Source organism: Dreissena polymorpha, chromosome 10 (assembly GCF_020536995.1).
Source record: "Dreissena polymorpha isolate Duluth1 chromosome 10, UMN_Dpol_1.0, whole genome shotgun sequence".
Classification (NCBI taxonomy): domain Eukaryota; kingdom Metazoa; phylum Mollusca; class Bivalvia; order Myida; family Dreissenidae; genus Dreissena; species Dreissena polymorpha.
This window is the reverse complement of record NC_068364.1, coordinates 59,341,556-59,369,297: the sequence shown is the minus strand read 5'-3', so window position 1 is coordinate 59,369,297 and position 27,742 is coordinate 59,341,556. Positions and strand designations below refer to the sequence as shown.

Here is a 27,742-nt window from a genome sequence, read left to right as displayed (position 1 = left end):
ATAATAACATATGATGTTTTTGTCAAAAGTAACTATCTATCTTTATAACTGTACGATACACAAATTTTCAAAATGCCTTTGTGTTAATTTGCACAATATGAAGCGATAGCCGTATTAATTGTTGGACTAAGATTCTGTTTTTAGATTGTCGACTTTGCATACTAACAACCAATCAATCGAGGACATTGTTGTTTGGTCGTAATTGTTCATTTAAAGACCAGTAATGTATCATAATTTTAGTACTTATATTTTATAATACATATGATATTTCATAAAATTAGGCTTAACACGTCAAACACTATTTTTCCTTTTTTACCCCTCTAAAATTGTGTCCAATGACACTAAGTTGTATTCGATGAACAATTATAAAACAATAAGTATATTTTATATAAATAAATATGTATTTTTATAATGAAACAATTACAAACGATATACCTAGTTCCGATCATACCACATACACCAAAAAGGGATTGTTTGTATCATTGAACTTATGTTTTTTGTGAAATTCCGAATTTTTTAATAAACCAATACCAACTGCTGTACAGTTATTCAGTTGCTTTAAATTAAATATTTAATATGATATCACTTTCATTTATAAATTAAGCGAAGTATATCATTGTTTTGAGTTTCATGAATATAATACGTTTAATGATAAACTTTAAATCCGTGGATAAAAAAATGAAAGTCGTGTTAACACTTTCACTTATCAATTTAAAGAGATAATGCAGTATGCACATATCGAATAGTTCGATTTATCGACTCCCTGATTTGAACGGATTTTTTAATCGCTGACAATATGAGAAGTTGTGTCTCAATGATTCATATCCTTACTAAATCAAAGGTCAGGTAAAACTATGTTGTCAAATGTTAACATGCTCATGCATTTAAAACTAGGTTATTATCCACACGCTTTTAAAAGCGTCGGGATATTGTATTGATCTTCGCTATCTGTTCGTCTGTCCTGGCCACTATCTCCTCCTACACTATTAGCACTAGACCCTTGAAACTTACACACATGGTAGCTATGAGCATATGTGCGACGCTGACGGCGACGGAATTATGATCCGACCCTTGGGTCAAAGTTATGGGTAAATTAATCCGTAAAATGGGTAAAAAAACTCATTTTACTAACAACATGCTACGCACATGATAATAACTTTTGACCCAGGGGTCATACCAAAATCAAAATAGTGCATCGTCGCACATATGCTAATAGCAACCATGTGTGTAAGTTTCACGGTTCTAGTGCTAACGCCCACCCAACATTTTGTTTTAACGTCTTCATTTATTCAGCAATTGACTCCAAATTAATACTGAACATCTCTTATGACAAAACGGTCTATCTCGACCATCCATGTTCACACCACAGGGCTATTGATAAAGATAAAAAAGGCAGCTTGGTTCCCGTCCTTTTTCAAATTTATCGAGAGGTCCACGGGTACTACTTCCCCGTACCCCCCAAAAATTTATCGCACCAAGTTTTTTTTTTCGTACCCAAATTTTTGTTTGTACCCACATTTTTTGTTGCACCCAATTTTTTTCGTTCCCATTTTTTTACGTTCCCACATTGTTTTCGTACGATAAGTCATTTTCGTACGACAATTGTTTTTTCGTACGATAATTGTTTTTCGTACTCAATTGTTTTTTTCTTACTCAAATGTTTTTTCGTACGAAATTTTTTCCGTTCCCAATTTTTTCGTCCCCAAACTTTTTCTCGTACCAAAATTTTATTTCGTACACAAATCTGTTTTCGTACCTAAATTTATTTTCATACCCATTTTTTTCTTACCCAAATTTTTCTCGTACCCACCTTTTTTCGTACCCAATTTTTTGTTTCGTACCGAAATTTCTTTTCATACCCAATTTTTTTTCGTACCCAATTTTTTTGTACCCAATTTTTTTGTACCCAATTTTTTTTTCGTACCCCAATTTTTTTTGGCATATTTTTTCGTACCCAAGTTTTTTCGTACCCAAATTGTTTTTCGTTCCAATTTTTTTGGTTTTAACATAACTTCTTCATTTATTCACCAATTGACTCCAAATTATTACTGAACATCTCTTATGACAACACGGTCTATCTCGACCATCCATGTTCACACCACAGGGCTATTGATAAAGATAAAAAAGGCAGCTTGGTTCCCGTCCTTTTTCAAATTTATCGACAGGTCCACGGGTACTACTTCCCCGTACCCCTAAAAAATTTGTCGCACCCAATTTTTTTTATTGTACCCAAATTTTTGTTTGTACCCACATTTTTTGTTGCACCCAATCGACCATCCATGTCCACATTACCCATCCCGGGGCCCCACCAACATAGGCCTTGCCCGACCAAAATTGCCTTTTAGTATAACATCTATTCGGCCTGGTGATACGCGTCGGCCTCTGCCGTGCCATTTTTCTAGTTATAAACTTCAACCGCAAGCACGTTAGGAAATAGAAATTGCGCAAACTGAAATCCGCTTTTTCATTATGATTTGTCTTTTTAAATGCAAATACAGTATGCGATAAAAGTCTTATTTTTATTTTTTATTTATTTTTTGCCTAAGAACATGCGTTTTCTTCAACTATGAAATGTATGAGCGAAGTTGGCATTTAAACGGATTTGTGTACTTTTCCATGGGTTTTATCGTTATCCAATAAGAGGTTTCGTGTTGTTTTTTCCATTAGACTTTACACAACTTTCTGCATGGGTCTGTTTATTTTCTTTATCCGGTGTTCATGCTTAGTGATCGATTTTAACAATTGTTCAAGTATTTGTACATATTTTTTTGTATAATTTTCTATGACATATAAAATTTCCATTTTTATATGGTAAATTTACCACGGGAATTTGTTTTTAAAAGGAAAATATTCCATTGGAAATGCTTTTTTAAACAAACACTTTTAATGAAAGAAATTGAAATATTACGTAAAGACATTCATGAATGATTACAAAGTCGCATTTTATATGATTTATATATTTCTTAAAGGAGAAAGGTGCTTACATTTACGATTTTTTTTCTCCGTTGGCCGCTAAAAGTCAAAATTAAGATAATATTGAGAAAATTCATTATCTTCATGAAATCGGTACAACGATAATATGTTCTTCAGTATGGCAAATCATTAAGCATTAGGCAATAGAACATCAATGAATCCTATATAACTCATGTTATCGCAAGTATTGTTCCACTTCAGATACACTAACATTTGAAAGGGCATGGTCATGTTTAAACTGCTCCTTGTTTAGTTTTGCCGTCATCCTGCTGATAACGTTAACTCACATGCACGCCGAGCAGTTTTAAACACAAACTATCATACCTTAATGAAGTCATTTATTAAGCGCATTCCAAATGTTCACGATTTCAGTCTTCTAAGGAATAAATAATGTGTTAAAAGCCCATAAACACTCAAAGTCTACGAATAAATTGTACATTTTCTAGAAAAATAAAATTAACACATAAAAATAAACATTCTTTATAGCAAAAGCTAAAATGTCAATGCTAGATGTGATCTGGTAACATAGATCTGACGCGATACACAATGCTCGGGGTACTATTGTAGTGTCACAATATTTTCTATGTGAACGTTCGGATACGATATCGAGCGAACGCGAGATTGGCTTCGGGCAGCTTCGGAAACACGACATAGTTCTCATAAAAATGGCGCACCAAAAGGGTCGAAACTTTAACTTCTGCTGCTGCAGAAAAAAATGCTGCTCGAGCAGCAAATTACTGCTCGTGTAGCATCTAGATGCTGCTCGGGCAGCAATTGGCTGCTCGAGCAGCATTTTTTCTGCTGCAGCAGAAAAATCCTGCTCGACCAGCATTTATGTTTAGATTATGGCATCAGCCAATCAGAATCAGAAAAAAATGCTGCTCGGGCAGGAATTTTGCTGATCGAGCAGCATCTAGATACTGCTCGAGCAGCAAATATGCTGCTCGAGCAGTAATTTGCTGCTCGAGCAGCATTTAAGTGAAGCTCGAGCAGCATTTTTTTTCTGCTGCAGCAGAAGTTAAAGTTTCGACCCCTTTAGTGCGCCATACATAAATGCGTCGTTCTTCCGATGCTGCCCAAAGCCAGTCTCGTGTTCGGATATCGTGGCGGGAAATTAACATGAAATATATTGTCGCACAAATAATAAAAACGAACATTTTGTATCTCATTAAATCCATGTTGACATACCACATCTAGCGTTGAAATTTAAGCTGTTGCTATAAAGGCACTGATTTTTATGGGTTAACTTTATTTTACGAAATATTTTTCGAAATATTGGTTTTGAGTATTTATTTGAAATTAATTGAAATACATAAGAAATTCATTTTAACTAAAGTTGATTGAAAATAGGTTATAAATCATACACACATTATTGTGGATTTTTTAAAAGTCCTTTATTTGTTTTTTTAGCTTGCCGTAGACGGCAACACTAAGATCGATGTCACGGTCAGTGGAAGAGGGTCAGCTGTGTTGAAGATTGACTTGTTTTACAACAGAAAAGCCCGGGATGACGAAATTTGCCCTTTTTATATAAGTCCAATCGATATTCAGCTTGTAGATAATTCAACCAATCAAATACACAAGGATATCGTCAATGTAAGGTAGGTATTAAAGGAATTATACATACAGCCACTACAATTTGTATTTAATAACATTTGAACATTTGTATCAATATATTTGTGTATTCCTTAGCACTTTCTCAATTATATTGAATATGGACACTGTAAACGTCATCCATAAAAAATCGCATGTATTCCTTAAAGTGATATTATGGGCATCTAACAGTTTATAGGTGTCTATCGCAACCGTTGTTTATTTTTGAGTTTTCACTTCATATACACTTATATTTGTTAATGCAGCATCAACATACTAAAACAATATCCCGGGAAGAGAAAAATAATGCATTTGCATATCAACCTTACTTTCGTTTGAAAACTGATCATGCAGGTACGATGTGAACCTAAATTTAGTTTGAGTGCAGATTCGTTCATACGACACAAAGACACAATTTTGTTTTACGGATCATTTCGGCTTAGAGAACTGGTTGAGTCACGTAAGAATATCGAATATAAAATATGTTTTTATTAACAACTGGAAGCAAGATGAAATGCAGATAATTGTTCAGTAACCACATTTTAATTAACTATTTTGACCTGTTAATTTTTTCAGCTAAATTCAACAGTGAAAAATTCCCATAATATCACTTTAACCCGTTTCAAAGGAGGGAACATCGGCTTTTTTTTGGTCGTTCTTTCATTTGTCTGCCCGAATCTGGATCATGCGTAAATTAAAATGCTTATTCTAGGCTAATTTCATTTAGTATTTTGATAAAAAGCAATATTAGAAATATGCAATTAAGTTCAGTTTTTTTTTCCAGGAAAATGTTTTAGTTGCTACGGTTACAAACATAAGTAAAACATGTAAAAAAACACTGGATCCTGCGATAACTTACATTAAAATCAAGAATGGTTAATGAAACTGAAAAAAATAGAGGACCATATGAGATACATGAACATTCTTCCCATATTGTTGTGTCAGACAAAAAATAAGTCGCTACGGGTGTCACAATAAGGTTTAAATGTTCGAATAATTTAGATCCCTCAACAAGTAATTAAGTTTGGTTGATTTAACTTGGTATGATCATAAAGGAGCCTATGTGAAATGTGCATATGCTTTCATTTAGTTTTCGTCAAACACATATTGGTTTTTATGGTCACAGAAATAAGTAAAACCAGTCAAAACTAGAGATAGAATAATTACTCTTAAAGTTCTTCTCTGTGTTTGATAAATCTGGGTATCTCGAGAAAGGGCCCATTTGGGAAATTAGCATATCAGTTCGTCAGACAAAATATTGTGTTGCTGTTGTGACATAAATATTGAAACACTAAACTTTCTGATTCTGCCGTTACTCATCGCGTTTATAAAAGTAACCAAACATCAGCTTAAAACTGATGTGTAATTAATCGGTTTTTACAGACCGTGGACAACTTCGGTTAATGTACATCATGTATTATACGAAAGTTATTATCTTTTTTATTGAATGAACAACTACGAGTTATTGATTTTAGCCTTAAATGTTTGTTTATTGAAATATATTATGCTTAAAGATAACATCCATTTGGAGCGTTTCAAGAAATTTACATTTGATTCAAAATGTAACTGTGTCAAGTGGATAGGATATGTGTACCTTTATATTTTGTACATTGTTCAGCATTTCACGTATATCTGCTAAATGTAGTCTTAATTATGAGATAGTCATATACGTTTCTTTTGTTGTAAGGACTCTTTATTGATATATATATTTTGTTAAGGCTGTCACACTATAACAATAGAGTTACTGTTCGAAACAATAATATTAGCATGCTCGATTTTAGGTGCGATGTGTGTGGATTTTGCAAAGAACCTGATGAACCGGACTATGATTTCGATCTGGCCCGCACTAAACGACAAGTAAAACCTATTGCTGAACCAGTGCAGACATGTATTCAGTTCTCAGTCAAGTAAGAAATCAGCCATTTCAGAACGTTAAGTACACTGCCTTTTATTTTTATAATTCTATCGACTAATTTACAAGTGCTCAATATTAAATTTTCTAAGTAGTGAGAAAGCGACTTGGCAGTAAATAATTGCGCTTTTTATATATATTTACAATAGCCAGCACCGTTATAAAGATTATTGTTTAAGATATTATATTAAATCAAACGTTTAGGTTAACGCTTTGTTTTGCGATATTTTACATTAAAAAGATATAACAGTCATACATCGGTTTCTATAAATGTCACTTGTAAATAGTGTACACTTTTTTTGCATAAACCGAAACATTGTAACCTTCTTATTACACCCAATTTCCATTGCAAATAAGGCGCATTTTATTACGCCTTTATACAAAAAACAAGAAACATGTATGAAGCATTTATTTAACGTGTTATTTTTAGTAATGTCATTATTAAGCCAATTATTATACATTATCAACCGCCCATATGCCATTTTAAGCGGTACTACAATTTATATTAAATTGTGACAACAATAACGAACTGATATTTTAAATAACATTTACGTTTTTTTGTAAATTTAATTCATGATATTTGAGAGTTGATTTTTTCTGCCAACGGCGTGTTAACATGAATAAGGCATAATATAAGTGACCATGTACACACCGATGAAATGCAGATAAATCCTGTTCAATACTTAAAATACAGAAAAGTGATAATTACATGTAATGTAAACATTCTTTTCGCCGGCATAAAATAAAGTTTCAAATTCGATTTTAAAATGGTTGAAAGACATATCGATGACGTTTACGCAAACCGATGGCGTTGTATGGCTATAAAGAAATAAAAACAAAATGTATATACGATTCGCGAACAATGTTTATATCATCCTGCAACGTATTAATAAAACTTAAGTTCGGTTATGTTTATGTACGTTTAGCAATTTATATTTTAGGTCAAATTCCTCCGCTAATAACGCAGGGATGTCAATAGTGAAAGTGAACTTGGAGACGGGCATCAACGTAGTGCAATCGGACTTGGATAAGGTCAGTGAGAATTCTTGCTTAAGCTTGACCTTAACCCTAAAATCTACATGGACAGGGCGACTTTTCTGGTGCATATGTATGTTTATTTGTTTTCACCATCGTCAATATAACTTTCACATACATGGTTTTCTGATTAAAGGTTTATATAAACTTGACACAAATGGTTACTTTTTAATTTCTCATATTGCCACTGTTGTTTGTCTATCTCATCTTTACTGCACGCAGTATTTAATTAATTCCATAAAGGAAAATTGTGTTTAAAGCTCAAAATGTAAAGCGCTCTATACAACTCGTTTCCAAACATTTAATACAGCAGATCTGTATTGCTTCGATGTGAAATTGCAATACTATGTTGTCGATATTTATGCTAAAATGCATAGTTCTGGGAGGTACAGTATGGAACTTAATCGGTTTAAACTAACAATTATTTGTAATGACAAGTCACTTGCGTTTTAAATCATACTAGAATATATTTATTGTTAACTATTTTACCAGCGGGTGGATATTTATATTGAATAAGATACTCGCGGTTGATACCAAGTGTTGATATAAGGATAACATTTTTATTTATATTTTCTTTATTTGCTTTAAATTTTAGATGCAGAACGAAGGTGTGTTTCCCCGCTACGAGATGCCAAAGGATGGCAAAGGATTCGTCATCATTTATCTGGACAATGTATGTATATAACGAATTCAAAAAATGACGTACTGAAAGTGTTAGATTTATAAAAACCAATTGAAAAAAGCTAATAAATATTGTTTGTCTAAGCAAGTACATTTAATATAATTGAATATTCATTTATAAATACATTAGTAAAAGATTTTTAAGGAAAACATTTTCATTGCTGTTCCTTGTCCGTAATATTGAGTTGTATCAGTTCACCGTGTATAAATAAGATCGAATAGTTTCATGCTTTACACTCGAACTCACTTTTCCGTTGTTTTCTCCTATTTATAGTAACACAACAGGCGCGTCAACCATGTCACTATGTGTCCTTTCCGGTATTATGTGATTTAAGACCCCCTTAACTGCACCGCTTTAATTTTGTTGTGTCCACTTTCAATAGATCTTTTAGTCATATATATAAATATAGGATCTGGCACAAGTTGTCATATCATACCATATTTTATTAAAAGAGTTCAGGAATTTTGGTTGTAAGCGAGCCTTTGGCGAGCTTACTAACGAATTTCCTGGACGAGTTTAATAAAATATGGTATGATATGACAACGAGTGTCAGATCTTTTTTATCACATGCTTTTAAATGAGCAAATTAAATAAATATTTACGCAAACATAATGATAAATCCCGAATGTTGTTTACATTTCATGACGTCATTTGACGTTGCAACGTCATTTCAGCAAAATAACAAAATGCGATTGGTCAATAAACAAAAACTAAGTTAATGAAAACGCCACAAAATGTTGTATTACACATGTGTAATAAAAAAATGTAATGTTTATATTACATGGGAAACATGGTATGGCATGTGATAAAAAAGGATAATAACTGCTTATGTTTATTGTAGATTACGACTACTGAGACAAAACTTATATTCAGGCTGGAGGACCACTTTTCAGGCGACGATTCAAGCCGCCAGCCGGCGACTGTACAGGTGTATGATTACTACAAGCCAGGTAGTGTTGTTGTTTTATTTTAGCAGAAGAATGGAAATAGTGCATGTCTTTACAATATTCCTTTTTTGTCAAAGAATAAAATCAATTTAGCTGCGTTCATGCGATATTACGAGCGTCATGATCAAACTGGTCATTCTAACATAATTGATAAATACAATACAAATAATTATCGCATTCAAAATAATTAGCAATCATTTAGAACGTATTTGTTATGTTATTTTGAATATCATAATAACCTACATTTAACTTGTTGTTATTGAAATAAAATATTAAAAACAAGTGTAAGACGAGTAAAATATCCAATGATTCAGGAAAAGCGAAGTACCGCCTCTTTAGTCATAAAGTATTATTGAATATAAACTACAAATAAAAGCAAATTCCCTTCAAAACATAGTTTTCTCTTCGTATTGTATCTTCAATTTTCTTAGATAAGTATCAATCAATATAACACAATTTATAATACCATGATGGTCTTGTTTTTTATGATTATTTGCTTGATAAACGGATAAATAGAGAATAATTGGTTACTGCCTGATCTTTTTGTAATATATCAGGCAAGGCTTAGAATAGTATAACGGCGAGGCTTGCCGAGCCGTTATTTTATTCTTGCCGTGCCTGATATATTAAAAAAAGATCAGGCAGTAACTGTTTTTCTGTTTATCATACCTCTACGTCCCCGATTTTAAAGAAAAAATCGCTAAAAAGCTGCAGTTTTAGCGGGAAAGAATATGACTCTTGTCGTTTGACGTGTAAAAAATGGCATGCGGTCTTAATATTTGTAAAACATTTTTTGCCGTTTGTGTTGCATTTTGTATTTAAAATATATATAATCTTGGTATCAATTGTTTGTTTTGTTGAAGCTGATTCGATATTACTAAAAATGAGTGCTTTATATTTGATTCCGAGTAATATGACACTCCTCCACACATGACTGATATAAAAGCGTCCCGTTGACAATGATATAGAAAAAATATATCAGGCACCGTTATATCAGGAAGATATCAATGCGGTGGTATGATAAGTAAATATATTTACTAAAAACCAGAGACACCTTTGACAACGATGTTAACTGTTCTGTTCGGTCGGTATATTCAACAATCACCATTCGTTGCAATTTTGTATTTTAAAAAAAGGATGGAGTGTTAGTAGTAACACTGCTTATCTACATTTAACCACAATGAATAAATCACAGTAACCCGTTGTAGTTCTCCCAAAATATGCTACTGATGATATATTCGTTTAATTATTTACATAATAGATCAAAGATAAAAATACATTCAATATCTTGTTCAGATTGAAAGATGTGAAATTAAAAAAAAATATACTTGAATGTATTTCCATATTTATAAAAGATTGTGCTTTGATGTGAAAAACGTTAAATTGACAAACACACTGCAAAACAATAGAGAGTTATGCAACTTAGTTGCCTTTATAATGAATGTTCCCATGGTAGATTCTAAGAAAATTCGATTTTTTTTATAATTACACATTGTGTAAATGAAAATGTTATTTTAACACAAGTTATTTATTCAAAGCCTGAACAACTCCATTTGATTGGTCGTTTGATCATATGAAGTAACAGTTAAACGAAGCAAAATTAGAGTTAATTGACATCTTTTAAACTTATCAACACGCTTTTATTTCAATTATGAAACTTTATGAAATAAACCTTGTTAATTCTGTCGAGAAAACCCCTGACATTTCCAACGGAACATCAAGCATATGCACGATTCGTAAGAACGTTTTGTTTATACCCGTCAAACCGACTTGCATTCTAAGTGAGTGTTAAAACTGTGACATAGGACGCTGTAAGATCGCGAAGGACGCGGCACTCAAACGGCATGAACGGCAAAATTGTCTTGCTGATTTGGACATTTTCTAGGTAAACTCCGATGCTGTGAGTTCCTGCGCCATTCTGGCTAGATCGCCAAATGATTGCCCTAAAATGAAGATGAAGCGCAGTGCGAACGTCAATATCGCTACAGTATTGTAGAAAACGTAGTGTGGACGGCTCGTCGATATATTTGACCGAATACCCATATCTTGCGCGAATCGACCGATACCAAATTAAGATGTTTTTGACACGAATTCGGGTCATCTGTCGTTCCTTTATCCTTTGACGATTTTGTTATTAAAGAACTGTTGCTTTGTGCTGATCAACGCCATCGGATTCGATTTGTTGCTCTTTACTCAATTATTTTGTTTTGGGCATTGACAGGTATTTGTATACGTTTTATTTTTATGTGGAACTGAACCTTTCTCTGGAGATTCATGACTTCCTTTTTCCGAGGTAATTCAAGGTATAACGTTTACTACTGAGTTAAGTTGAAATCAACTGAAGTCTAACCATTTGAGTAGTCCATTTCATGTCAAAGTACTGAAAGTACTGGTTTGACGATGCTTTTGAAGAGGATGGATATATAGAGGATATTTGTTCGATTCGGTGGAATATCGATTTTCCCAGAAAAACTGCGAAGAAATATCGATATTTTCACAGTTAGTTTTCACTGTTTAAAACAGTGAAATACCAGTTTATTTCACTGATATTTCTGTATAAATCACCGGAAAGCATAAAATTAATAAGCATCCATTAAAGTTAATCTACATCACCGCAATTGTGTAATTTTTATTGCTTGTCATTTATCCGCAGGTCAAACGATAATGGTTGTGGTGCAATGTTTTCGTTCTTGGAAACTGCACTCCCTTCAATGAAATTTATTTACCTAAATATCTCATATTTGAACTTACAATTCTTTTGGGAGTAATGGTCCAGACAACTGGATAAAACAGCAACAATATGCTAACCCATTATTTTTCGAGGAACATAATTAGGAATTCCTGTGCTAGCCCCCAATCACAGAATGTTGGGGTGTAATAATAGTCAAATTTTGTTTTTCTTCTCAAAAGATTGTCGTAGATTATAAGTTGAGGAATATATCATCCAAGACTACAACTGTTAGAAAGCCATTTTATTTATTTATTTTTATTGATAAACAAGGTTTTGTAACAATCTATACTATACATAGATAGCTTTAACAGCACAATGTGGCTTACCTGAAACTGATTGTTTTCTAGTGGTGTATACTAATTTTCATGAAGATCTAGAAAAATAAGGCATTATGAGTATGAACAAACTATTTGCGTCTATCCGATCTAGTTGAGCCTTGTTACCGAGTTCCTACTTTTATTTATTTGAACATTTTGATCAACTGCCAGAAAAATCAGGTAAAATATGTAAGTGTTAACATATATTTTAATGATTTTAGTTATTGATCAAATGCTTGGAAGCACATGACCCACTTTGGAACGTAACCTGTTAATCACTGAGACTAGACCTTGTGACCTAAATGTTGAATATGCTACTTTCAAGCTTGACTTTGAAATCATTAAAAATAATGTTCTAACCAATTTACAAGTGGATCAGAGAGAGAATGTGACCTTTTCTTATATTTGGCCTAGTGCCCTAATTTTTGATAGAATATGAAACCCAAAATGACATAGAGGTGACTAGTTTCATAAGAATCTGGCAAAGAGGTGACACCCAAATTATAACATTGTAAAATTATATCTTATTTGTTCACAATAAACTTTGGATAAAATACAACAGACAAAGAGTGATAACAAAAGCTAACCTTGTCACATCATAACAAGTGAGCAAAATAACCCAAACTATGACATCATATAATTGCCCAGTTACTTCCAATAACAATAAAATGTTACTTTTGAAACAAATACAATACCTTCCCTTTCTTACTACAGGCTTACTACAGGCTGTTCCAAAACAAGATAGCCCTGTATCGCTCACCCAAAACTCCTTCTATAGTGTCAAAAACTTGTGTATGATTTGACTAAGTTGTAACCTAGCTTTAGCCTGCCAGGACCAACTTGCAAATTCAGCTTTTGAGTTGATTAAGATGGACATTGTAAGCAATTTCCATGAAAATCAGGAAGATAATGTGACCTGTAGAAAGGTAAAGGAAGTTTTCTATATTTTGACCTAATGACCTAGTTTTTGACAAACTACAAACTTTCAAACTGAAACTTTATTTCATTGAGATAACATTCTGTCCAATTTTCATTAAGATCTGGAAGAAAATGTGACCTTTGGAGTGTTCACTAACCTTTTCTGTGATTTGGTTTGTTGATCTAGTTTGGGCCACATATGACCTACTTTCAAACTTAACCTAGAACCGAGATGAACATTTACCAACATAAGACAAACAATGGCTGTTTGTAAAACATGCATGTCCCCCATATGGGCTGTCAGTTGTAGTGGTAGCCATTGTGTGAATACATTTTTTGTCACTGTGACCTTGACCTTTGACCTAGTGACCTGAAAATCAATAGGGATCATCTGCCAGTCATGATCAATTTACCTATGAAGTTTTATGATCCTAGGCCTTACTATTCTTGAGTTATCATCAGGAACCTTTTACTGTTATGAGTCACTGTGACCTTGACCTTTGACCAAGTGACCTGAAAGTCAATAAGGGTTATATACCAGTCATGATCAATGTACCTATGAAGTTTAATGGTCCTTGGCGTAAGCATTTTTGAGTTATCATCCGGATACTTTTTTACTTTTTTGAGTCACTTTAACCTTGACCTTTGACCTTGTGACCTAAACATCAATAGGGGTAATCTGCAAGTCATGATCAATGTACCTATGAAGTTTCATGATCCTAAACGTAAACAATCTTGAGTTATCATCCGGAAATGATTAAACTGTTTTGACTCACTGTGACCTTGACCTTTGACCTAATGACCTGAACATCAATAGGGGGCCTTTGCGAGTCGTGATCAATGTACGTTTGAAGTTTCATGATCCTAGGCGTAATCTTTCTTGTGTTATCATCCGTAAACCATTTTACTGTGTCAAGTCACCGTGACCCTGACCTTTGACCTCGTGACCTGAAAGTCAATAGGAGTCATCTGCGAGTCATGATCAATGTACCTATGAAGTTTCATGATCCTATGCATAAACGTTGTTGAGTTATCATCCGAAAACCATTTTACTATTTCGGGTCACCGTGACCTTGACCTTTGACCTAGTGACCTGAAATTCAATAGGGATCATCTGCGAGTCATGATCAATGTATCTATGAAGTTTCATGATCATAGGCATAAGCGTTCATGAGTTATCATCTGGAAACCATTGAACAATTTCGGGTCACCGTGACTTTGACCTTTGACCTAGTGACCTCAAAAGGGGTCATCTGCGAGTCATGATCAATGTATCTATGAAGTTTCATGATCCTAGGCATAAGCGTTCTTGAGTTATCATCCGGAAACCAGTTTACTATTTCGGGTCACCGTGACCTTGACCTCTGACCTAGTGACCTGAAAATCAAAACTGGTCATCTACGATCATGATCAATGTGCACATTAATTTTCATGATCCTAGGCATAAGCGTTCTTGAGTTATCATCCGGAAACCGTTTTACTATTTTGGGTCACCGTGACCTTGCTCTTTGACCTAGTGACCTCAAAAACAAATTGGGTCATCTGCGATTCATGATCAATGTACTTATGAAGTTTCATGATCCTAGGCATAAGCATTCTTGAGTTATCATCTGGAAACCATCTGGTGGTCGGACATACGGACCAACATGTGCAAAACAATATACCCTCTCTTCTTCGAAGGGGGGCATAATAATACAGAAGCATGAACCAACAAGGGAGGCAAATTGTTATGTCACAATTTGGAAGTGTATAAAAAGTGGTACTTAATTATCTCGCTAAACATGGGTCTAAATTACGTTTAAAAGCTATTTCGGATTGGATGAAACAGTCCGAAATCATCCAATAAATGAAGTTGAGATATTTATCTTGCGGAACATGCAATGCCAAGCCGCATGCAAGCTATTTATAAAGTAAATATCGTAAATCAAAAAGTATGTTTTGTTTTTTTTCGCGGTCATAGACAGTGTTCCTGGCTAAAACGATGCAATATTACTTTTAAATCATTAATGCATTAGTTTTTAGCAAGAAAGAGGTAGAATATTAGTGTAAAACATATTTTTTTTATTTAAACTTGTGTCTGCTACAATTTAACGAGTGGTTACGGAAATTACAAATTGTACAGATGTATCGACAGACAAATGCAAAACGAAAGAATAGCTTGCATATTTCAAGTTTATCAGCCTTTAAATTACCTATTAATCAAATGAGAATCGAAATTATTAAAAAATAAACCAGTAATGTTCATTAACACCAATATCTTTGGGCACAACCATCATATTTTTGGAAACCGTGACGTATTGTCTTTCGGAAACTGACGATAGGTAATTTCCATAACCATATGGAAAGTTTCATCACTGACAAGTTTCGTTTCTAATGTTTTTCTCAAATATTCTACCACAAAATTATTGTATACCATTACACAAATGAATGACAAGTAATAATTCCTTGATTTTGGGGAGGGACACTGTCTAAAAATGCTTATAAAAACGCATTAAGGCTAAACTTAAGTGCATAAAATATTGAAAAATAAATCATAATTCAAGTCTAGACAAGTGTTCGTTTTATCCGATATATTCATTCATCCACATTGCTCAGACACTCAATTATATTGGAAATTATTACGAATATCTGATAAAACTTGCATTATTTATTTTTATCTTTAAACTTCCATTTCATAATATTTTTTTTGATAAACGTCGTCAATTATTAATTGTATATAGATTTCTCTATAGTTTGAAAAACATTTAGGCAAATATTTCTCATGTAAGATAAAATGCAAATAATTAATAAAATATTCCCTTTTAATCAGTATGTTGGTTTATCGGTCAATAACAATATCACTTTGAACATTGAATTATTTAAAAGTTATAACAAACATTAAATGTTCTCCAACACATGATTCATAACACATATAACAGATTGATAGGAAGATATGAACAAATTAAGGTTGCTGGGTTGCCCGCCTAGAATGGTCCTGTTATTATGGAAGTACTTGATATATAAATTTATTAGCCTGTCAGTGTTGTAAAGACATAAAATATTGTATGAATGTCTCAAAGTGTAGAATTATTTTGCATTTAGTAAAAGAAAGGCAACATATAACCCTTTTAAGTGGCTGGCAAGGACTTGTGGCTAATTACAACTTAAAAGAGGCATTATGATTCTTGAAAATAAAAGTAAACATCGTTATATATTAATTTTGTGATCAAAAGTGTTATTTTTAGTGAATAAGGGAAATACATTTTCAAGAATAAACAATATAATTGTAAATGTTTTGGCGAAGTGCATCATAGTATTATCATAGTACCAGTTTTGGTATGAAAATCCAGTAACATTTTTTAAATTTCATAACCCCTTGTTTGCAAAAAATTTTAATGAAAAATAGAATTTTTAGAGTAACCTATTTAAATAAAATAAAAATGCTTTATTAGACCCTAGATATTATTTTTGCAATCATTTTTCATCAATTACAAATGTTAAAAAAAATTATTGTTTCATGCTACTCATGATACCAGTTTTTTGTCAGAAAATTAATTACCGGTACATTTTTTTAAAATGCGTTACCCCTTGTTGCCAAAAAAATCATAAAAAATATAATTTTCAAAGATATCTTTTAAAACAAAAAGAAAATGCCTTCTTAAACCTTAAATATTATTCCTTCAAGCATTTTACATCAATTATTTATGTTTGAAAAAATCATTGGTTATTGCTAAATACTGTTTGATATACTGTAAATAATGTAACTACACATCCAAGTAGTGAGTCCATCAAACTATTGCAACCGAAACACCTGGTGTGCCAAGGCACCAGCCGAAGTCAAATGCCTTCTGACTTTTTACTAGTGCATTTTACTATTTATATTTGTATGCATTTGTATGTGTTTGAAAAAATTATAATCTTAAATGACATCTTCTGACCATGCATGTCCTAGATTTCAAAATCCAGGCCCTGGTCTGACACATTGGTAACAGTAACGTTAAACTGTTACCAGGCTTCTGAATTTAATTAGCCAGGTCACAGGAAAAGGGCAGTCTAATCAGTATCCAATTAAACTATTTGTCATTGTCAGACAACCGCTCTTAAGCAAACTGCTTTCAAGCAACTGCAGGCTGAGCTGGATCTAAACTGGCCGCAATCGCCTTAATGTCTCTTTTACTGGGAGACGGATCTTTTCACGTTTTGGTAAATTGACAAAAATTGAAAAAAAAATGGTAACAGATTCGCAATTTTTGTTTTAGTAATGTTATTTTTAGGAAACAGTATTACTGAACATTTACCATGGTCTAAAATAGCCATTATATGCATAAAACTTATAAAGCGTTGCAACGCGAAACGATTGAATAATTTGGAGAGTTATGTTGTTGTTGTTTAATTGTGTGAAACTACGAAGATTGCTTATATTAGGTATGAAATATGTCTACCATTTATACTTGGCAGAATAGTCGAGCAGGCTAATGCGTTTTTACTCCAGGACTAAGGGGGTCACTCGTTCGAGCCCTGCTGCGGACTACTTTTTTTATAAAGAATTTTATTCTGGATTTTTAACTGGAGCTTTTAAGATCCAATGTTTTTATTTATCAATATAAAGCATTTAATGACTGACTTCAAAACATGTCAAAATCTGTGAAAAGGCCCCTTTAACATAATATCTACTCCTATAAATATGAGGTCAATATACATGGACTAAACGGTATATTACGTCTAATTATTTTGACTATAATGATATCAACTACTTAAATAGAAAGAAGAAAGAATTCATACAAACCAGTAATTTGAGTAAAGAGTTTGTAATCAATGTTGTATTTCAGGACAGCTTGGTGATATGCAAATCCCATATGACATGTTGATATCGGGTATCATAGCCATTCAATAAGTCGCAAAATGCTCGAACAAAATTTAAAAAGCAAATGTGACTTAAATTGATAACTAAAAATACCAGTATCATCAGTATGCCAGTTTTGCCTTGTCAAGCTGTCGAGATCCAGAAAGTGCTTCATTCACATTGAATATATCCTTCGAATTCCATTTATTGTTGCATTACTAAATAGCGAAACAAGCCGATTTAAGCTGTAAGAAAGTTTTGAAACGAGTGTTATCAAGTCCCTCATGGGCAAAGCCATTGTTGTAGTAAGTGATCCATTCACATCGAATATATCTTTCGAATTCCATCCATTGTTGTCATTTGCGGAGATTTAGAGAATAAATAATTCATATATCATAAATGACAGCTTCTAAATAGCGAAACAAGCCAATTTATGCAGTAAGAAAGTTTTGACTCGAGACTCTCATGGGGGCGGCCATTGTTGAATGTTGAAACACGAACGACAACTCTGCTAGGAGAATGTTATCAATGAAAATCAACGAGGTCGAGGTATTTCGATTAGAACAAGAGCACCGCCATGCGGGTGCAGACCGCTCATCTATTTTCTTTTTAAAGGTGAAGGGACTATCATTTTTAATCACAAAGGAGGGAGGGGTGGAGTGAAGAGCGGTGCATTGTGTGGGGGTGTGGACATTTATTACATTTTCTTCCAAAAATGCGAAAAAAAAGAAAAAAAAAAATCGGGGGGGGGGGGGTGGGGGGGATGGGGGGGATTCTTGGGTGCGATGGTTGGACGGTATTTCAAACATAAAATAATAAAAATAAATATTTGTGTTTTTTAACTGTTTCATAAAAAAAATTTGGGGGGGGGTGAGGTGGGAGGGGGGGTATAGTGTGAGGGTGTGGTGGTAATTTGTGAGATGATCTTAAAAAAAAAATAAAATAGGGGGGGATTCGGGTGGGGGGAGGGGGGTGGGGGGGATTCTTGGGTGCGATGGTTGGACGGTATTTCAAACATAAAATAATCAAAATAAATAGTTTTGTTTTTTAACCGTTTAAAAAAAAATTGGGGAGGGGGTGGGGTGGGGGGGGGTATAGTGTGAGGGTGTGGTGGTCATTTGTGAGATGATCTTAAAAAAAAAAAAAAAAACTAGAAATGGCGCGGCAGAGGCCGACGCGTATCCCCACGCCGCATGTTTGACCCAGGGGCGCCCCAGGGTTGGTAATGGGGCCATGCATAGTTGAGATTGACCGTATTGTCATAAGAGAGGTTCAGTATGAATTTGAAGTGAATCCGTGTAGAAATGAAGAAATTATAGTAAAAGGCAATTTTGGGTGGGTGTGGTCTATGTGGGCGGGGCGCCCCAGGGTTGGTAATGGGGCCATGCATAGTTGAGATTGACTGTATTGTCATAAGAGAAGTTCAATATCAATTTGAAGTGAATCGGTGGAGAAATGAAGAAATTATAGTAAAGGCAATTTTGGGTGGGTGTGGTCTATGTGGGCGGGGCCCCAGGGTTGGTTATGGGGCCATGCATAGTTGAGATTGACCCTAATGTCATAAGAGAAGTTCAGTATCAATTTGAAGTGAATCCGTGTAGAAATGAAAAAATTATAGTAAATGGAATTTTTTGGTGGGTGTGGCCTATGTGGGCGGGCGCCCCAGGGTTGGGATTGGGGCCATGCATAGTTGAGATTGACCCTAATGTCATAACAAAAGTTCAGTATCAATTTGAAGTGAATCCGTGTAGAAATGAAAAAATTATAGTAAATGGAAATTTTTGGTGGGTGTGGCCTATGTGGGCGGGGCGCCCCAGGGTTGGGAATGGGGCCATGCATGGTTGAGATTGACCGTATTGTCATAAGAGAGGTCCAGTATCAATTTGAAGTGAATCGGTGTAGAAATAAAGAAGTAAATGTAAAATAACCTAAAAAAATGAGTGATAATTTCTGACGCGGCCCCACCCCAACCGCTATAACTTTTGACCCAGGGGTCAGATCAAAATTCCAAATAGTGCAGGGTCGCACATATGCTCATAGCTACCATGTGTGTAAGTTTCAAGGTTCTAGTGCTTTTAGTGTAGGAGGAGATAGTGGCCAGGACGGACGGACGGACGGACAGACGGACGGACGGACGGACGGCGGAGATAACCACAATATCCCCACCTTTTTTTCAAAAAGCGTGGGGATAAAAAAAAAAAAAAAAAATAGGGGGGGGGTGGGGGGGGGGGCACGGGCGATGGTTTGGGTGGAGTCTATTGTGGTATGTCAGGTAAGAGTAGTTTTGTCAAAGTATCAATCAAATCTAATCATAAATAAAGAAGTTATGGCAATTTTAGAGAAATTTAATAATTTGACCTTGAGAGTCAAGGTCATTCAAAGGTCAAGGTAAAATTCAACTTGCCAGGTACAGTAACCTCATGATAGCATGAAAGTATTTGAAGTTTGAAAGCAATAGCCTTGATACTTAAGAAGTAAAGTGGATCGAAACACAAAATTTAACCATATATTCAAAGTTACTAAGTCAAAAAAGGGCCATAATTCCGTAAAAATGACAACCAGAGTTATGCAACTTGTCCTTTTACTGTACCCTTATGATAGTTTGCGAGTGTTCCAAGTATGAAAGCAATATCTATGATACTTTAGGGGTAAAGTGGACCAAAACACAAAACTTAACCAAACTTTCAATTTTCTAAGTATAAAGGGCCCATAATTCCGTCTAAATGCCAGTCAGAGTGACATAACTTTGCCTGCACAGTCCCCTTACGGTAGTTAGTAAGTGTTGCAAGTATGAAAGCAATAGCTTTGATACTTAAGGAATAAAATGGACCTTAACACAAAACTTAACCAAAATTTTCAATTTTCTAAGTATAAAAAGGGCACATAATTCTGTCAAAATGCACGCCAGAGTTATAAAACTTTGCCTGCCCAGTCCCCTCATGATAGTAAGTAAGTGTACCAAGTTTGAATGCAATAGCATTGATACTTTCTGAAAAAAGTGGACCTAAACGCAAAACTTAACCAAAATTTTCAATTTTCTAAGTATAAAAAGGGCACATAATTCAGTCAAAATGCACGCCAGAGTTATCTAACTTTGCCTGCCCAGTCCCCTCATGATAGTAAGTAAGTGTACCAAGTTTGAATGCAATAGCATTGATACTTTCTGAGAAAAGTGGACCTAAACGCAAAACTTAACCGGACGCCGACGCCGACGCCGAGGCAGACGCCGACGCCGACGCCGACGCCAAGGTGATGACAATAGCTCATAATTTTTTTTCAAAAAATAGATGAGCTAAAAATCGAGTTATCTCAATCGGACTGGCTCGGTCTTTTACATAGGTCGCCATTGTGAAGATTTTTTTGATGGTTATCATACCTTAGACGATGCTGTTCCAGCATCGTCAAAAAGGCATAATGTATTTATAAATGCAGCGTTTTTAACGCAGTTGAACAGTCGCGGTATTTACACATGAACGAACCGCACATATCCCTGACTTAGACTTACGTTCTGTGTTATACTCCGTAACGCACAGAACTGAAAAATCACGACGCGGAGTTTGACGGTATTTTGATTTAATTCCGCATTCAGACACACAAACAACAACATGAACGTTATTTATACGAATATTTTTATTATTATTATTATTATATTTTCTAAAACGGACTGCTTCGGAGAGAGGATGCCAATCCTTATTAACGGGGCAGCAGAACGATCAAAGTCATTACTTCAGTCATTAACATATGATATTATTTACGGCGTTTCGCTATATAGCAGCATTTCCTCAGTCAAATATAGATGCTTTTATTAGTGACTTAAGTGGCAATTGTATAGTTTTTATTGATATCACTTGTCAAGCGGTCAACTACTTTTTAAAGAACAAACCCCTGTTGTTTTTATAATTTCAAGAGACAATGAATTGGGTTTCTGGGTTTCTTTATAAAAACGCTAATCAATTACAAAAGTATGGGAAGAGTCTATTCAAAATTATTTCACACCGAAAAACAATGAAAACACTCACAAATATCTATTAAATATGATAAATTCACTAATCAATACTTTCAGAACGCTCGTGTATAAAGCAGTACGGCATTGGCGCAAACCATGGACAGGGAATAAAATACGATTGTGACCCCAAGAGCGACCAGTGTCAATGCATGCAAAGTATGATATTGAAATATATGTGAAATATAAGTTTGGAAACTATACCAATTCAATCTAGTTCATAGTTTGCAAGTGAACGAGTGGATATTATGAGTGAGTTATATATATATATAAGACAGCGATATTGACACTATTTCTACACTATCGAAGTGGTTGAGTTTTATTTAGTTTACTTTAATATTTATTTCGTCAAAATCAATAAAATATTATAGTGAATATATTCGTTCATTTTAAGTACAAAAGCATAGAATCAAGAAATGTAGTTATATAATATGGGTTTATGTTTTTATAGTGTGTTATCGTACTTGTGATTACTTTCGAAACAGGTTTTTGCAGGCATGTGTGTATTGATATATATATTCTAATATCATTTTTCAAGGTCAGTGTTCGAAGCCAGTGAATCAGGAGCTCGTTGATATGGCCCAAAAAATAGCAAAGGAGAAAGATGCTAAGAAACGAAATACTCTTCAAACACCATTCAAGGCTCTGATGGATTACGCGTGCGACTTTGAGAAAGCTAACTTTGGTACCGTAGTTTCTAATTTCGATTTGATATTATGATAATTGAAATTACTATTGTGATAATGATGATTATTCTGCTGCTGCCGTGCTGCTGCGGATGATGATGATGGTTGTATTTATTATTAATAGTTATATTAGAAATATTATTATAATCTTGATTATTAATTTAAGTAATAGAAATATTAGAAGGCGAAGAATGTATTTGTAGTAGTAGTAGCAGTAGTAGTAGTAGCAGTAGTAGTAGTAGTAGAAGTAGTAGTAGTAGTAGTAGTAGTAGTAGTAGTAGTAGTAGTAGTAGTAGTAGTAGTAGTAGTAGTAGTAGTAGTAGTAGTAGTAGTAGAAGTAGAAGTAGAAAAAGTAGTAGAAGTAGTAGTAGTACTAGAAGTAGTAGTAGTAGTAGTAGTAGTAGTAGTAGTAGTAGTAGTAGTAGTAGTAGTAGTAGTAGTAGTAGTAGTAGTAGTAGTAGTAGTAGTAGTAGTAGTAGTAGTAGTAGTAGTAGAAGTAGTAGTAGTAGTAGAAGTAGAAGTAGTAGTAGTAGTAGTAGTAGTAGTAGTAGTAGTAGTAGAAGTAGTAGTAGTAGGAGTAGTAGTAGTAGTAGTAGTAGTAGTAGTAGTAGTAGTAGTAGTAGTAGTAGTAGTAGTAGTAGTAGTAGTAGTAGTAGTAGTAGAAGTAGTAGTAGTAGTTGTAGTAGTAGTAGTTTGAATGGTACTTGTATATCGGTAAAATAAATAATTGTGCAAATGTTTATTTTAATGATATGTCAACCATACAATTAAAACACAAATAATTAGGTAAACCAATAAACTGTAGATAGATTGCACTAATCGTCAAAAGCTTACTTAGAGTCTTAGAACCAATCATTGGTGTATCGCAGGCTCATTCGTCTCAAGTCTTGTTTGGCCTTGGTCTAAAACCATGGTCGATTCGGCAACAGGCATATTAGGCCGCAAATCAATGAGACTTATTCGACCCAATATTACGTTATAAATATAGATTTTGAGAATTCTCACTCGATGCCAGTAGGGATCACACCGCGATTTTTTTATTGCTAGATGGACACCATATCCAATCTGGTAGCACATCCCTTTTTATAATCAATAAGAATAATTATTTATGATTATGACATATTAACTTCGTTACTTATTTACTACAAAGTTGTGTCTCTCTTTTTTTGGTTTCTGTCCTCTGCATAAAACTAATAACGTTATAACAGTTACTATGAAGAATGTTGCCTTTTAACTTTTCTACAGTTTAAGTAGTTCGTTTTGAATGCTTTAAGCTTTTAGGAAGGTATATAGTTTGGAGTTGGATTATTGCAACAACAAAAACATGTGGCTTTGGAATAAGGCGTCAATCTTGGAAAAATATTTTCAATAACGTAATTTTATGCTGTTTTAATTTAATTTTAAGCGAAATATACACTTGCATAGATACACATTGATTTCACATCAAAACTGGATGCCTTATTTGATTTGTTACATCCTCAAAATACTCAACCGTGCCCATGATTGTATAAACCAGTGTATAAATGAAATCAGAATACGAAAATTTGCCATCATTAATCTATTAATGAAACGTCATGGTTCCTATTGAACTCAAAGAATAGAATAGTTACAAAAACATGCATTATACAACATAAACATTTTTTTCTAAGCAAACGAACAAAATGATTCCATTCCAAGTTGTATGTCTTACATCAAATTCACATCAATCATAGTTCAAGGACACATAATGACTTAATAGCCTTCTTCATTCTTTAAGTAATTACACAGTTTACCATGTTCATTGATTCTTTATTTAGTTATACATTTATCATTATAATCACGATGCATCTTCAATTGAATTATAAATATGTGACATAATTGTTTTTAGAGCAATAACATACAAGGATTTTGGCAAATTCCGTAAAGTAATAATTTCTGATTTCTAAGTTCAAAATTAAAGAATACTACTGTGACAGAAATTAAGCTTATGTGATTTTTTTCTTATTGAGAAAAGTCAAATACAAACATAGACCTAATAGTTAAACTAACATTGATTGATTGTTTGTAAACACATATTAAAAGATACATACCTGTAAAATGAGTAATACAACTATGTTTGTTTCTAAAAATGAGAAGCTTAAAACATTTTCAAACTGTATCAGTTTTGACTATTTCCTACTACATATGAATAATTTCTCACATGTTCATGCACGAAGCATTATATATATATAACGCTGAAATATCAACATCCTGATTGATGCCGATTATTATGAATCAAGAAAATGCGGACAATCATTTCAAATTATGATTAACATGTGCATATTCTAGTTTAAAATAAATGATTATTATAATTTTATGATAAATAATAATGCTTATCATTAATCCTAGTTATTTTTAACAATAATGATGCATTTTTTTGTTAAAAATTAATAATATCATGGTATTTACAAATAAATACACCCAATCAGAACACTTAACAGACATATGCATTAATAACATTTACAAAACATAACAATCAACCCAGTCATCTGTCACATTGTTATTTTTAGCCAGAACTACAATCGCAATGATATTATGTTAAGCATTATTCCGTAGTCTTTGTTGGATTCTCTTCATCAAATATTTAGTGTTTACATCGCTAAACGTATTGAATCAAGTTTTATTTTCTGTTTGGATAATTTTGTAAACACCGTAAATGGATGATCAAAAGTGGAAATAACGTTGAAAATGGTGATTCAAAATTAAACAGTTAGGATAAAAGTTTACAATGCACAACAAATGACCGTGACAGTGCTCTTTATATCAAAGTTTCGGTGAAACATTTGGCGATAGTTCAATGCGCGTCGTGAGCAGCCTTATAACACAATAGACTGATCACTTTGTGGTGAGTAAAGTAGTAATACAAGCAAATATTGCAACCATTAGAAATGAGGCCTCTATTTCGAAGGATTCCAGAAAAAGTCGACATATCAGGATTTAGTAGTGCTATGTTATGTAGTATAAAATGTATTGAGGTGAAATTGCGTCACAAAAATTATTCTTACAGGTATGCATTTATGTTTTGTGTGTTTGTGCTGAAAATATATAAATGCTTCAGTTATCAAGTCCTGACAAGTTATATTGTCAAATGTGAGGTACCTGACACATGTTCTATTTACGATGTGATAATATGTTTTTTTTAATACATCTTCAGTGGTTAAAGTCAAAGTTACACAAGTAAACTACACATCGGAAAGGGAAGTAAAGTTCGCAACAGCTAAAATAGAGGAAGCGCCACTGCAAGGTAAATTTATCTTCGATTTTCTTACAAACGCGTTTTTAAAACATTGAAATCTCAACTATTTGAATAATTTACATTTTTATTATTTTGATTATGTTTTTTAATTGTTTTTCGAAAATAAACATAAGTACATTGCCTGTCACTCATAGACAAAAAGTATATGCACTCTTACATTTGTGTTAATTTTCATTCAAGGTGGTAAACACATGACAAACAATGATGAATTGGAATTTGAATGGCATACGACATGTTCACAACCGGACCTTCTAGTGGGTAAATCCTACTACATCATGGCAAAGGACGGAACTAATTTGACAGACGCCAATGGAAATACCAGGTAACACATTTGAATGTATGTTTGACTCACCATTTGTATGTGGTTCTTTGTAAACAAAAATATGACTTAAAATAGTTAAACTGGTGTGTCGATAACAGTTTTTATTCATTGCACAGTTACAGCGTACATAGCTATGACTAACACAGAGACAAACCTTTTTAGAAAATATTGTTAGAAACTATTTTAGTTCAAAACGTGCTTGTATTATCAGAGGGATCGGGCATTCGTTAAATCAGGCCTTTAATAATCACCAAAATAATTGTTATTTGTATTATATGCGAGCTTACTTAAGGAATACAACTGTCAACATTTAACCTTTTTAAATGTAACTGTGTGACAAATGTGATTTGGGGTTTTCTCTATGACGTGTGTTTGTTCTCATGGCATTGTTTAAGTTTCATTTCCGCAAATAAAGGTCATGAAGATGTCAGCTTTATAGTACTTATGTATGTTTTAGATTGAAGTATGACCTGACAGGAACGGCACTCGTGATCGACCCAGACTTCAACCGAATTCTTCGTACCGTTATGAGCAATTTCGTTAAGGAACTCACGAAGAATAATGGGTGCAACAGCTAAAGAGGAAGCTGTTGTTTCCAGGATGACTCGCAACTGGTTATTTTTGCAAAACAACACTTATTGTTGCACGACTTGATAGGACTAAATTTGTTAAGCATACGGACATCATGTTTAAAAGTGTATGTTTGCGTGTTTTTTAGTTTATAAAGCTTATGACTCTGTGGTATTCAGAAGATCGGCATACTATAACACATTTAGTAGAACATTTGGAAAAATATACGTAATGTGACAGCATATTTAAAATCGTCGTTTGTACTTTACTTCATCAACCAATGACGACAGCATTGAATATCAACTTGTATTGAGTGTACATGGTCGACATCTACCGGAACCACTTATAATCTAATAAAATAGTGCCAATATATGTCTAAATAATATGTAATGTTACATTAAACATAAAAAACAAACCGGTTGGAGAATAAAACATATGTTAAAACACTAGAACGGATTTTTAATGTAAAGGTATTTTTGACATGAAATACAAATACATCATTAACTTGCATTGTTAATGTTACTTTGGGTTGATTAGCTGATTGAGCGAGATTCAACTTTGTTAAAGGAAATAAGAAGGTTGTATTTTTTGCGACGGAGCTGTATATAACTACAAGCAAGCTTGGCGCTGAATACCATACATGCATCCATATTGACATATAGTGCTGAAAAGAAGTGTTATCTTTGTAGTGTATTCTACTTATAGCAATTATTGTTGTTAATAGTCTCAGTATAAATTTGATAACTGCATTGCAACATGTTTTGTTTTATAAAGCATTACAATGTTTGAACACGTCGTTGAAGTAAATTGACACTTGCTTAAATATTAGGTTTCGTTCGCTGAGATCATGATTTTCTTTTAGTATGAAGAAGTCATGAATAATTCATTAACTACAATTGTTATTAAATCCTGTGGTTGCTGATGCAGAGTGTGGTCTGCACCGTCTGTACCTATAGT

The 27,742-nt window shown here is 33.7% G+C and overlaps 1 protein-coding gene across 1 annotated transcript in view; it reads left to right on the top strand.

Moving 5' to 3' along the window:
• The window catches only part of LOC127848033 (complement C3-like), a 58,680-nt gene extending 31,146 nt beyond the window's left edge, over positions 1-27,534 (top strand). The window contains exons 33-42 of the mRNA XM_052380319.1: positions 4,384-4,574; positions 6,348-6,473; positions 7,420-7,510; positions 8,109-8,186; positions 9,037-9,145; positions 21,994-22,092; positions 22,472-22,618; positions 25,792-25,881; positions 26,074-26,215; positions 26,673-27,534. Of these exons, the coding sequence (XP_052236279.1) occupies positions 4,384-4,574; positions 6,348-6,473; positions 7,420-7,510; positions 8,109-8,186; positions 9,037-9,145; positions 21,994-22,092; positions 22,472-22,618; positions 25,792-25,881; positions 26,074-26,215; positions 26,673-26,793 (1,194 nt within the window). The 3' untranslated portion in view covers positions 26,794-27,534. The remainder of the gene's footprint in view (positions 1-4,383; positions 4,575-6,347; positions 6,474-7,419; positions 7,511-8,108; positions 8,187-9,036; positions 9,146-21,993; positions 22,093-22,471; positions 22,619-25,791; positions 25,882-26,073; positions 26,216-26,672) is intronic.
• Positions 27,535-27,742: the final 208 nt, after the last annotated feature.